We start from the raw sequence: 12,781 nt of genomic DNA on the forward strand, positions 1-12,781 counted from the left end.
AGCTTGGTTGGTTCTGTTTAGTTGATTGTGGTGTGGCTGATTTTGTGAGGGAGGCAGGCTAGGTTGTTGGCTCAGGTGAGTCATATTGATTTCTATGCTGTTGGAGGGGATGGGTCATTGTTCTGTTGTGCTGTGTATGTAATAAAGGGGAACCACATTGGAGCGAAGGCAAAATTTTGCAACTACATACTACAAATTTTCATACTACAAATGTTATGTGGGGTTTTCTTGTTTGTCAGACTGTAATGCAAAAATGCCCCACAAGAGAGCAACAGTGGTGTGACTTGGGGGAGAGGTGCTGAACAGCTGATTAAGTGGATGTGTGGTGTGTGGATGGTTCAGTATAAATCCGCCATTAATGCAGGATTATTGTGCCAATAAGAGAAGTTTCAGAATAGACTCACAAAAACAACCCATCTATCTAGAAAGGCCCACAGTGAAAACAGAGCCCTCACTAAACTAAGGGCTCATCCTGAATTCATTTTATGTGGCATTTCAAGGCATAGGTCTGCTCTTTCAAGCTCTGTGCTTGACTGATTCCACCCCCCCACCAGCCCTGGCGCTTCCCCTGGGAAAACTTGCTCTTTATTGCTGAATTGAACTAATGGCAATCTGCAAAAAACCTGATTTGTTGTTTGTTCTGATTGGCGTTAAAGAGTGGGTTTTCCTGGAGAAAGTAACAGGAGGGAGGTGAGAGCTCTTGGATACAGAACTTTAAAGCTCAGACCTGCGTCAAGAACATGCAGGGCAAAAGAAGTAAGGGTGGATGAGCCCTTAGGAGCATAGCTGTCAACTTTTCCCTTTTCTTGCGAGGAATCCTATTCGGAATAAGGGAATTTCCCTTTTAAAAAGGGAAAAGTTGACAGCTATGCTTAGGAGTGAGGCTTTGAAAAAAGCTTCACATCTCAATGATCTTTTATTAATTTTGTTTTGTTCCTTTACAAAGTCATTGCTGTTGTTGTTGTTGTTTTATAATGGTAGGGTGAACCCGGTACACCTGGGCGTCTTGGAATGCCAGGTCTCCCTGGACGAGCCATTATGGGACCAAAGGTAATGGCCTCATTTCTGTTGCTTCGTAATGTTCAGTCTGGACATAGTAATGGGCCTAGCGACGGTTGCAATTACGACGGTCCTTGAATCCGAGATATTACTGAGCACCAAGTATGGCAAGATTTCTACCTGAAAAGCACTGTCGGGTCAAAACCATTGCAAAATCTGAATGTGGATCATCATGCGTGAACATGCACATGTCTGTGTATGCACTGAAAAAAAGCCAATCAGAGCTGGCCAAAAGAAAGACCATCTCCACATCATAGAATTAATGTGTGTTCACAAGCATCACCTGCGCATGAGTTGTAATCCATTTCATATGGGAATTTTGTGACATTTGTAGCAGCCCTTAAATAAAGGCAGATTCATTTTTTAAAAGGATAGTACATAATATTCAAAATTCACTTCTCTAGTTGCATATGTATATTTCTGGTTATATATGTGGGTTTTTTTAATTGAAGGGTGATCTTGGATTACCAGGACCTCCTGGCCCAGTTGGAGAACAGGGAATAGGGATTCCAGGGGCTAAGGTAATAACCAAATTGGTATACTCATTTAAATTTAAAAAAAAATTAAAAAATAGAAAATAAACATCTAGCAACTAATAACTGTTGAAAAATATCAACATGTTCTTCTTTTTTTGCAAATAGGGCGATCGTGGACATCCAGGACCACCAGGACCATTTGGACCAAAGGGAGATGGGTACCCTGGCCCACCTGTAAGCAAATGCAATTTTGACAAACTACTTGTGGACATTTTTCAATAATGTGTGCCGCTATATTGGGGAATATGGGACATTTGTCATTGCAAAGCAGTTAATAGTTAACCAATTTACTTTCTGATTTCAGGGTCTTCCGGGTCTTCCAGGAGCTCCAGGAGATCAAGGCCCTGAAGGGATTGGGTTACCTGGACCAAAGGTAAAATCTGGTAATTTAAAGTAAAATTATAAAATTATTGTTTCCTGATTAGCCTGTAAGGCTTCTTAACAGGAGTTTGGTTTATTCTGTTAAAAATGATTGTAGTGTTTTTATCTAATACTGTTGGAAAATGTATATTACAGTTCTTAGCTAAATATTACTGCTCTGATATATAAACTTCACATTTCCATATATCTCTATCTCTATCTATCTATCTATCTATCTATCTATCATCTATCTATCTATCTATCTACCTTTCCCTCTGTGGTGTCTCTTAAACCTTGAATTTTTTATTCTGCTTAATTTGTTCTCCTTAATGATTCCTTCCCACATTGATTGCTTAGCACGACAGAAGTAATAGAAGTAATAATAAGGATGAAAAAGTAAAACTGGGCATTGGGAAAATTGATAATATATATATATTTTTAGGGTGATCCCGGTATTAGAGGACCAGCTGGTCTCCCAGGCCCAGCAGGAGAAGGCCTACCAGGGCCTAAAGTAAGTTATAATTACTTCTCAAATTGAAACGTATCTTTTCAGGAATAATTATTACTGTCTCCTTTCCCTATCTCTCTGCAGCTGTGATAATCTTTGCATTAATTTAGGAATAAATAATAATAAATAACAGGCATTGACAGAGACAAAAAGTTAATCCAAAGTCCTAATTAAATTAATTTGCTGATTTAAATCATCATCATCATCATCATCACAGGTCAAAGTCAATAGTTCACAAACCACATCATCCATTGAGCATTTAGAGTAACTTGGGATATGTGATTGTCGTTTAAGACAACGATAAAACATATTTATTTGGAAATAAGTACTACTAAAATCAAGTGACATCACTTTGCAGAGACATCATCTTGCCAACAAAGGTCCATATAGTTAAAGCTATGGTTTTCCCAGTAGTGATGTATGGAAGTGAGAGCTGGACCATAAAGAAGGCTGATCGCCGAAGAATTGATGCTTTTGAATTATGGTGTTGGAGGAGACTCTTGAGAGTCCCATGGACTGCAGGAAGATCAAACCTATCCATTCTGAAGGAAATCAGCCCTGAGTGCTCACTGGAAGGACAGATCCTGAAGCTGAGGCTCCAGTACTTTGGCCACCTCATGAGAAGAGAAGACTCCCTGGAAAAGACCCTGATGTTGGGAAAGATGGAGGACACAAGGGGAAGGGGACGACAGAGGACGAGATGGTTGGACAGTGTTCTTGAAGCTACCAGCATGAGTTTGACCAAACTGCGGGAGGCAGTGGAAGACAGGAATGTCCATGGGGTCACGAAGAGTTGGACACGACTAAACGACTAAACAACAACAAAATCAAGTGATGCTTCTTAGCAGATATGTGGTTAGGATTGAGCTGTAACATACATTGGCTGCCAGCCATGGACTCTCAAGAACCCACTTGTATCTCATAAACATATTAAGTAGAAGTGACATGAAATGTGGCAATGATTATCACATTTTGCAGGCATATAAGGATGCTATGCTGTTTCTCTATTCAGGGCAATGTTGGACGACAAGGACCACCTGGAGCCTTGGGACCTCCAGGTGAAGGTATCCAAGGACCAAAGGTATTAACATTTCTTGCATTCAGTTTTACATGCAATTTGGGTTGGGCTCAGTTTTTGGCAATTTTGAGATGTTAAAAACTTTGTTACGGGTTGATATAGATTGGAAAGACAAACCAGACCAAAAGCATTTGCCAAGAAGGTTGTCATTAATCAAGTCTGAAAATCAGAGGTTTGAAGACAATCAGATACCATCATACTGTAGTTCCAACCACAAATAATGGTGGCATCATTCCCATGACCCACTGGGCAGCCTTTGGTTTTCAGGGGGAGTATGATTGCAAAGCTGAAACTAAAAGGAATTTGTGGAAGGGGACCACCAGGAGTGGAGCTTGTGGCTTAATTTGACCCAATTTGGCGCAGCTCAGATACAGAAAAGGTTTGACAGATTGATATCTCTTTCTCTGTTCTGTGGGACTGGGGTGCATGGTGGTGGAGCGATTTGTCTGGTTAATTCTGATAATGAATGAGAAGACTCTATCATGCCAAATACCGGTAGTTATGCAGACCCCTGAGCGGTCAGCATCCAGAATCTTACACAGACAAGTGACATTCAGCTTCCTGAGATTTAGGGGTGAGGAACCTGTAATTTAATGGTGAGGAACCTGTGGATCTTCATCATCTCTGATCTTTGGTCATCGAAGATGGAGCTGATGGGTCCTGGGTATCCAACAACATATTGAAGGCCATGAGGTGCTGTAGCCCTTTGCCACTACCTACTCCATTGGTTTTCAGCTGGTGGGTTGCTGCTGACTACTGAGTCATGATCCAAAGTGGGTCACAACATCTGCACAAAAACATACATAGTGATGAAAATATTAATATGTGGCACCAAGGAGAATATATGCAGAATTCAGTCTGCGTGAAGTGCTACATTTGCTGGAATGTCTTTCAGTGTAAGCTTATTTATGAACAGACAGCTCAAATAAAAAACCTTTCCCTTATTTATTTTTTACTTTTAATCAAATTTGTGTAACCAATGAAGGTTGATTTAGGGTAGACAATAAATGTCAATGATTCTGCCTTGCCTTCAGGGTGAGCAAGGAATTCAAGGAATGCCAGGACCCCGTGGGGCTCCTGGAGAAGGGCTTCTTGGACCCAAGGTATGGTATCAAAATCTAAAAACAGGTTTCTACCTGTTACGCAGTTTAGCTGTTTGAAGTTACTCGTAATCTATTTAAAACAAAAAAAAAGTGGAATTAATGTTATGGGCATTTTTAAATATATAGTATGGGAAGATTAGACAATTTTAAATTAAGGGGATTAAATATACTCATTAATGGCTATGGGTCATGATGATTATTTACTACCTCTAAGGTAAAAGGGTAAAGGACCCCTGGATGGTTAAGTCCAGTCAAAGGCAACTATGGGGTTGCGGCGCCCATCTTGCTTCAGGCTGAGGGAGCTGGCGTTTGTCCACAGACAGCTTTCTAGGTCATATGGCCAGCATAAATAAACCGCTTCTGGCGCAACGGAACACCGTGATGGAAGCCAGAGTGCACGGAAACACTGTTTAGCTTCCTGCTGCAGTGGTATCTAATTATCTACTTGCACTGGTGTGCTTTCGAACTGCTAGGTTGGCAGAAGCTGGGACAGAGCAACAGGAGCTCACCCCGACCTTCCAATCAACAAGCCCAAGAGGCTCAGTGGTTTAGACCACAGTGCCACCCGCTCTAATATCAGGGGCAGTATGTCTCTGAACCCCTGTTGCTGGTGATCACAAGCAAAAGAGATCTATGCTCCCTACCATCTGCTGCCTCTTAGCCTGATTGACAGGTTCCACCAATCAATTCACTCAAAAGGAGTTTCTTCATACCTTGAGCACTTAGAATGGTTGTGATTATTCCAGAAAATCACATCAGTTACATGGCTACTGACTACAATATCATGCTCTAAGTGCCAGAGTTCTTTCCCTTCTACACCCCAGTCTGCTGAGGGTGGAGTGGGGAGTTGGTTCGGTGGATCGGCCAGTTTGGGGGCTTTAATTATGTCTTGATGTGCTAAGTGGTCAAGAAATTAGGATGGATCAGGCCTGTCAAGTCATGCATTATTTTTTTTAATGTATGCAATGGGAATTCATATGGTAGAGTCCATTTCTGCTGCAAAATGTAGGGAACTTCCACATAATACTATCTAGTCTTTCCCACCAGTGCATGTTGTTTCAAACAGAGGTGATTAATGTGATGCCTTACGAATGTTGTGTAATTAATTCCAAGGGTGATCGTGGAGCTGCTGGAGAAAGAGGAAGAAAAGGAGAGAAGGGAAACATGGGTGACCCTGGTTCAGCTGGAGAACCTGTATGTAATAATATGCATAAGAAATCATTAATACTTTTTCACTTAAAAAGTCATCTAACTACAAATGACATACATTTGAACCCCATGGGAGTGGGAGGAGTGGCACGAAGGGGAACAATTTAGAGCAGGGAAAGCATTAAATACTCCTTTCTCCCAGGAGACTTCTCCTCTCCAAATTCCTTTCCCCACACAAGTATTTGTTGTTGATTGTTTTCTTTTTTAAAAACAACAACAACCCTCCTTATGCTGTTTGTTAGTTATAAATTAAAATCATTTAAATACTGCTCTTAATTTTAAAAATCTCAGAATGGTTCATAATCATGCTGTAACTTACTTAACACAGCAAAATAAAATACATAAAACATTTTCAACCTTAAAACAGTAGCAAGGAAATCATCCCACAGATTGTTCTAAGAGACTGGTGACTGGGAGTGGCCGCTGGGACCATATAACACCAGTCCTAAAGGATCTTCACTGGCTCCTAGTACATTTCCGAGCGCAATTCAAAGTGTTGGTGCTGACCTTTAAAGCCCTAAATAGCCTTGGCCCTGTGTACCTGAAGAAGCGTCTCCACTCCCATCGTTCTGCCTGAGGTCCTCCTCCAAGGGTCTTCTGCTGGTTCCCTCACTGTGAGAAGCAAAGTTACAGGGAACCAGTCAGAGGGCCTTCTTGGTAGTGGCACCCTTCCTGGGGAATGCTCTCCCTTCAGATGTCAAGGAATTACACAACTTTCAGAAGACATCTGAAGGCAGCCCTGTATCGGGAGGTTTTTAACGCTTTATGTTTTATGTTTTTAGATATTATGTCAGCAGCCCAGAGTGGCTGGGGAAACATAGCCAGATGAGTGGGGCATAAATAATAAAATGTTATTGTTATTTAATGAATGGTTGTCTTTTTAGGGCAGAACCGGAGCAAAGGGCGAGCAAGGTCTAACAGTAAGCAATTAATATTTTTGGAAAGAAACTTCATTTATGCAATATTATCTCAATCTCTGTATGTGTCACTGAGCAGCTGTGAAAGATTTTTTTTAATGCTTTATTTGAAGAAGGCATACATAGAGAAAGCTCACTGAATATCCAAGTATGTTGTTCAGAGTATTTCTTTATAATACTCCTGGCTATTGGGAAAAGAGGGATAAAGGAGGCCAAATGAAATAAAAATGACATTGTAGACATCACATATTATTTTAAAAAATAAGTCAGAAACCATGGTAGCCATACAACACTAGAAGAAGTCACAAAAATAAAGGAGTGTTTTTGTAGGAAACCGACCAACTATTACCGGTAAATGTGTATTTGTCAAAGTGGTGCTGTAGAGGGAACTGACCTGGGCTGAAGGAGGTACAGATCTCAGTTCCAGGTGTGCTGATGTTGGTGTCTCTGGAGCTCTGTCCAGATAGTACATGGATCTTCACTTTCAGATTTAAGATCAGGATACTTCTTGCTTGGGCTGCTCTGTCTTCAACACCCACAGCTGGATGTCTGGTCCTCCTGCTGAAAGACTGCGCTGGTGGACTTTAACCTGCTCACCCACCTTGACTCACCTTTGTGCTAAGTCAGTGGAGGTGCTGTGCTTACTGAGATGGGGATGAGGTGAGGTAAAGTGATAGCAAACGCAGTGGCAACCCCACAAATGCACACACACCTGAAGCTCCCTTGAACTCACCATCTCTGTCCTAGCAAGCAGCAACACTGCCACCAGGGGTGCTCCACTGCACTCCGCACACACAAACAGCACAGTGGGACACCAGCACAGTGGGACACCAAAGACATCCTATCTTACATCCTTGGGCAACTCAGGCAAAATGATTTGATGCATACAAAAGCCAATACAGAATTGGCTACGGTAAAATAATCTTTGGTGAAATGCAGGTGGTGGAAAAGTTGCCTTACTAAAATGTCTCCATTAGGATAAATAAATTCTATATTTTAAAAAATGTGCTGCAGCATCTGATTGGGATTATAATATTCCCCTGCACACACAAAAGGCAGCCTATGAACTTCCAGGGGTATTCGCATCTACAGTGGTGCCTCGCAAGACGAAATTAATCCGTTCCGCGAGTCTCTTCGTCTTGCGGTTTTTTCGTCTTGCGAAGCACGGCTATTAGCGGCTTAGCGGCTATTAGCGGCTTAGCGGCTTTAAGAAAAAGGAAACAAACTCGCGAGAACTCGCAAGACGTTTCGTTTTGCGAAGCAAGCCCATAGGGAAATTTGTCTTGCGGAACAACTCAAAAAACGGAAAACTCTTTCGTCTTGCGCGTTTTTCGTCTTGCGAGGCATTCGTCTTGCGAGGTACCACTGTACTCTTAAAGCTCCTTAAGCCACGATGCATTGCAGCATTTAAGCATTGACTGAATGGTCCAGTACTTAAGTGCTTAAGCTTCATTGCATGAACAATATTGGCAACAACTCTGATGATGAAAAATGCCTGAAATCTGAGGTATGCCAGCAGAGGCCGTGCTATAAATTGCTGGGAATAAAGCAGACGTCAGATAATGTATATGTGAACTCTTTGTCTTTTCTAACCTAGAGAGAAGATATAATTAAATTGATTAAAGAGATATGTGGTAAGTTTTCAACAAGCCTTCTCATTCCAATCCTATGCCTGTTTGTTCTGATCATTTCCTCCTCCCAGAAAATGATTATCGAAACATCTGCAACTCCAAGGGGAAATGAAAAGGTCGCCCAATCATTTGATATGTCAATTTAATATTTTTTAAAAATCATATTTAAATAGTTTATCACCCAAAAAGAGCCGTGAGAATTAGAACACTAACAGATGTCTGCCTTTGGCAGGCACTTTTAAATTTAGCCTACATAGCTAAGTCAAAAGGAAAAAGTGTTCTGTCAGTCCCCAATTATTAGCAGTGCTCGGTCCACAGCCTGATTGTGGCTAATCTTAGATTCTGACCTAATGGGGAGTGGCCAGATTCTGACCTATCAGGGAGTTTGTCACTGTGGGAAGGTTCTTGTAGAATCATAGAATCATAGAGTTGGAAGAGACCACAAGGGCCATTGAGTCCAACCCCCTGCCAAGCAGGAAACACCATCAGAGCACTCCTGACATATGGTTGTCAAGCCTCTGCTTAAAGACCTCCAAAGAAGGAGACTCCACCACACTCCTTGGCAGCAAATTCCACTGTCGAACAGCTCTTACTGTCAGGAAGTTCTTCCTGTGATTCCATCTATCACTGTGAGGACTGTGAATCTCACATTAGCAATAGATAATTTGAAAGTCTCGGTCATACTAAGGTCTCCATTAAAGCCATCAAGTAATTTAAATGGGTTCTGTTTCATCTGCAATCTTACTTCTATCCTAAGAAGAGTGTAGCTGTTAATTCGATTCATAGCAGGCTGCAATTGTTTGCCCTTTTTAAATTAAAAAATGCACTTATCCTCATATACATCACACATCGGGAATATAGTATATAATTAAAGCAAGCCATATGGTCTATCTGAATGGATTTGGTTTGTTTTTCTTTTTTGCAGGCTGCGGTATCAAATGCAAGGAGATACCTATGGAGCTTGTGTTTGTGATTGACAGCTCCGAAAGTGTGGGCCCAGAGAATTTTGAAATAATCAAAGATTTTGTCACTGCTTTGGTAGACAGAGTAACTGTAGGGAGAAATGCCACCAGAATTGGCCTTGTCCTCTACAGCCTGGAGGTTCGGCTTGAATTTGGACTTAATAGGTACACAACTCAACAGGATGTGAAACAAGCAATCAGGAAGATGTTATATATGGGAGAAGGCACTTACACAGGCACAGCCATCCGTAAAGCAACACAGGAAGGATTTTTTGGGGCTCGAACTGGCGTGAGGAAAGTTGCCATAGTCCTCACAGATGGCCAAGCGGATAAGAGAGAAGCCGTCAAGTTGGATATTGCTGTCCGAGAGGCTCATGCAGCTAACATCGAAATGTATGCCATTGGAATTGTGAACACTTCAGACCCAACACAAGTTGAATTCTTGCGGGAGCTGAATCTCATTGCATCAGACCCTGACAGAGAACATATGTACCTCATTGACGACTTTAATACTCTTCCAGGTAATCATGGCTCTTAAAAGAGTTACTGGTCCCCACAGATCTTCTTCAAGCTTTTGGGTGCCTCCAGTCAAAGATTACCCTCTATATCCCTCACTAAAGGTCTTGGAACAACATAGTGGATGTAGAGCATGCCATGTAGGAATGTTATGTTCATCCATAGATTTTATATCCCAGAGCTAACTTTTCTCAGGCCAAGGGCTGCATTGACCCACATTCAATGCTCTGAGGTCTGCATGTCAAAGTGGCCATGGATGAAGTGTAAAAGCATGCATAGTTGAAGAGTAATATATGGTTTTTTTAAAAAAACACCACACCACATTAATAAGGAAACAGAACAGAAAAGACTTAAGAATGAATATAGACAACACTGACATGGGCCAGAAATAGAATGGATCATCCAGTCCTTCTCTTGTCCCTTTGTGACCCAGGACACAAGCAAACAGGAATGAGAAGCTGAGATTCTCAAAGGGAGAACTCTGCTAAGACCTCTGTTGTTCTCCACTCAGGGCAAGGGGGTAGGAATTAAAGCAAGACTTTCTTATGCATTTTCCTAAAATTACACAAATAAGAATTTCATATTGTGGACCTATCTTAATAGTTTGCTGCACCAGTTAATAAATGCTTAGGGCAAAATATACCAACTTTTGTGCAAGCACAAAAACATAAAATATGATGTGCAAATTCTTGCTTTGCAGAGGGGTGGCTGCCATGCTGTTTTTATTGTGATTATTCGTATGCAGTGGCGAAGCTGCATGCTCCGGCACTGGGGGCGGAGAGCAGGTGGGGGTGTGGCTGGCGCGTGCCCTGGGGGTGTGGCACATCACCTATGTGGCATGCGTTTCGGGGGTGTAGTGTGCCGCCGCGGGGGTGTGACGTGCATCCTGGGGGGTGTGGCGCCCAGCACGGTGGTGGATTGTGCGACACATATCGGGGGCGGCCGCAATGGTACCACCCCCTCCTCAATGGTGCTGGGGGCGGTGCATTCTCCCCGTCCCCCGCCCCGTTCCTCCCCCAGTGTTTGTATGGTTTTTATGGGGGGGGTGTTTTGTTTTTTCTGTTTTTAATGGCTATTATTATCTGTAACTGCCTTGAGTCCCATCAGAGGAAAAGGCTTACACTCAGAGCACACTCATTGAAATTTATGGGCTTTATTAACCGAATTCCCCAAATTTCAAGGGGTTTGCTGAGTAAAACTTAGCTGGACACAACCCATTTACTTTGACATAAACGGCTATGCTTTGGGGCTTGCCATATGTGAAGAAAAAAATGTTCCAACAGCTATCCCAAGACTTAAGAAACAATTACTTTTTTTAAAAAAAAAAAGTTTCAACATAGTGAAAATTGCATGAGTAATATTATTTCTTGAACAAAATGTATTTTTTTAAACATTTGGGATTTTTAAATGGGTTTTTATTTTCTTTTGTTTCAAGCTTTGGAGTCCAAACTTGTTAACCAGTTTTGTGAAGATGAACATGGGGCCTTAATATATAATCGGATTGGAGCTGGAGGAAGCATAAATGGACCATCTATCCACTCAGTATCTTCTCGTTCTTCACAATACATATTGCACACAAACAGTAATAATGGACAGTCAGTTTTATCAAATGAATTTGAAACAACAGTGAAAGAGGATTCTATAAATCTTGGCCAGCCTTCTCAACCATTAATCCCGGTACTCATTGGCTACTGGATATTTTCTGGATTCTCTCTTTTTACTTGTAGTGATTAGTATTACCTATTAAATTTGTATATCACCCTTCATCTGAATCCCAGGACATTTCGCAGCTGAAAAATACAAAATGATAAGGTTTTCTTTAAAAATTAGTTGTAAAGAACTGACTTTGCATCTCAGTATTTTGAACCTGAATACTTATTTTCAATAAGTAGCTTAGTTAGCCATTAAGTTATTTCAATGAAGGATCTAATTCCAGTGCTTTTAATTTAAAGGTAATTTTATCTAAAGCCTGCAATCACCTGGTTGATGCTTCATGTTTCTGTAAATCAGGCAAACACTATTTGAAAGCTCTGGAACCTACATTTTAGTCTTGAACTTGAAGCATATATGACTTTCATGTACAAAGAACCAACACGAGTGGTTCTTTGTGGACAGAAGTAAAATGAAGCAGGTCTCTATTCGGCTTCTCTGTATCACAGAGCAAATATTTATTTGTTTGTTTATCTATCTGTCTATCTATCTAAGCTGCTGTTCCCTATAAAGTGACATGGTGGGTTACAACAATGTAAAAATACAATATTAAAATCAGTTAAAACAATTTACGATCAGAAGAATAGGTGGAGTTCTAAAAATATATATCTCAGATATCAAAAGACGAGAGGTGCATCTTCAGCATATGACAAAACTGAACAATGCAAGAGACAGATGCAGCTTTGTGGGGAGGGAATTCTTCAGCTTAGGGCACAGAGAATGTCCTCTCTGGGGCCACCACTCCCTGAATTTTTGAGGGCGGTGGAACTACCAAGAGGTTTCTCAGCCAAGAGGGTCTGTAGGGAAGAAGTTGGCCTTTCAGATATTTGGGGCCTAAGTTATTGAGGGCAGTAAATGTAAGTTCACTGGTGATAAGGCCCCCGCTAAATTTTAAAATTAACAAAACTGAATTTGTTTCAGACCAAAGAATTGCACAGGTCATCTCATAAGAACTACGATGTGGAACCTGATGATCTCACATCTTTGTCTCCTGTTAAAGGTAATTCTTTCTGCAATCTAGTTCTTAACAGGATATGTCTCATAGGCAAAACAAAAACAAACAAACAAACCTCACCACCCTTTCCTTAAATTCCTAGAGTGGTAGCCATGTTAGTCTGCTGCAGCAAAAATAACAAACAATATTGTGACGCTGCAGGTATTGTTATGGCATAAACCTTCAGGGATTAAAATC

General features: G+C 41.2%; 1 protein-coding gene across 1 annotated transcript in view; it reads left to right on the plus strand.

Moving 5' to 3' along the window:
- Positions 1–12,781, plus strand: part of LOC308458327 (uncharacterized protein) — a 37,525-nt gene that overhangs the window by 21,993 nt on the left and 2,751 nt on the right. The window contains exons 21-33 of the mRNA XM_080973320.1: positions 982–1,050; positions 1,512–1,580; positions 1,701–1,769; positions 1,900–1,968; positions 2,398–2,466; positions 3,476–3,544; positions 4,576–4,644; positions 5,758–5,838; positions 6,738–6,773; positions 8,368–8,404; positions 9,327–9,884; positions 11,315–11,556; positions 12,511–12,589. Coding sequence (XP_080829446.1) covers positions 982–1,050; positions 1,512–1,580; positions 1,701–1,769; positions 1,900–1,968; positions 2,398–2,466; positions 3,476–3,544; positions 4,576–4,644; positions 5,758–5,838; positions 6,738–6,773; positions 8,368–8,404; positions 9,327–9,884; positions 11,315–11,556; positions 12,511–12,589 — 1,516 coding nt within the window. The remainder of the gene's footprint in view (positions 1–981; positions 1,051–1,511; positions 1,581–1,700; positions 1,770–1,899; positions 1,969–2,397; positions 2,467–3,475; positions 3,545–4,575; positions 4,645–5,757; positions 5,839–6,737; positions 6,774–8,367; positions 8,405–9,326; positions 9,885–11,314; positions 11,557–12,510; positions 12,590–12,781) is intronic.

The sequence above is a fragment of the Podarcis pityusensis genome (genome assembly GCF_964106645.2).
Source record: "Podarcis pityusensis genome assembly, chromosome: 1".
NCBI classification, from domain to species: Eukaryota; Metazoa; Chordata; class Lepidosauria; order Squamata; family Lacertidae; genus Podarcis; species Podarcis pityusensis.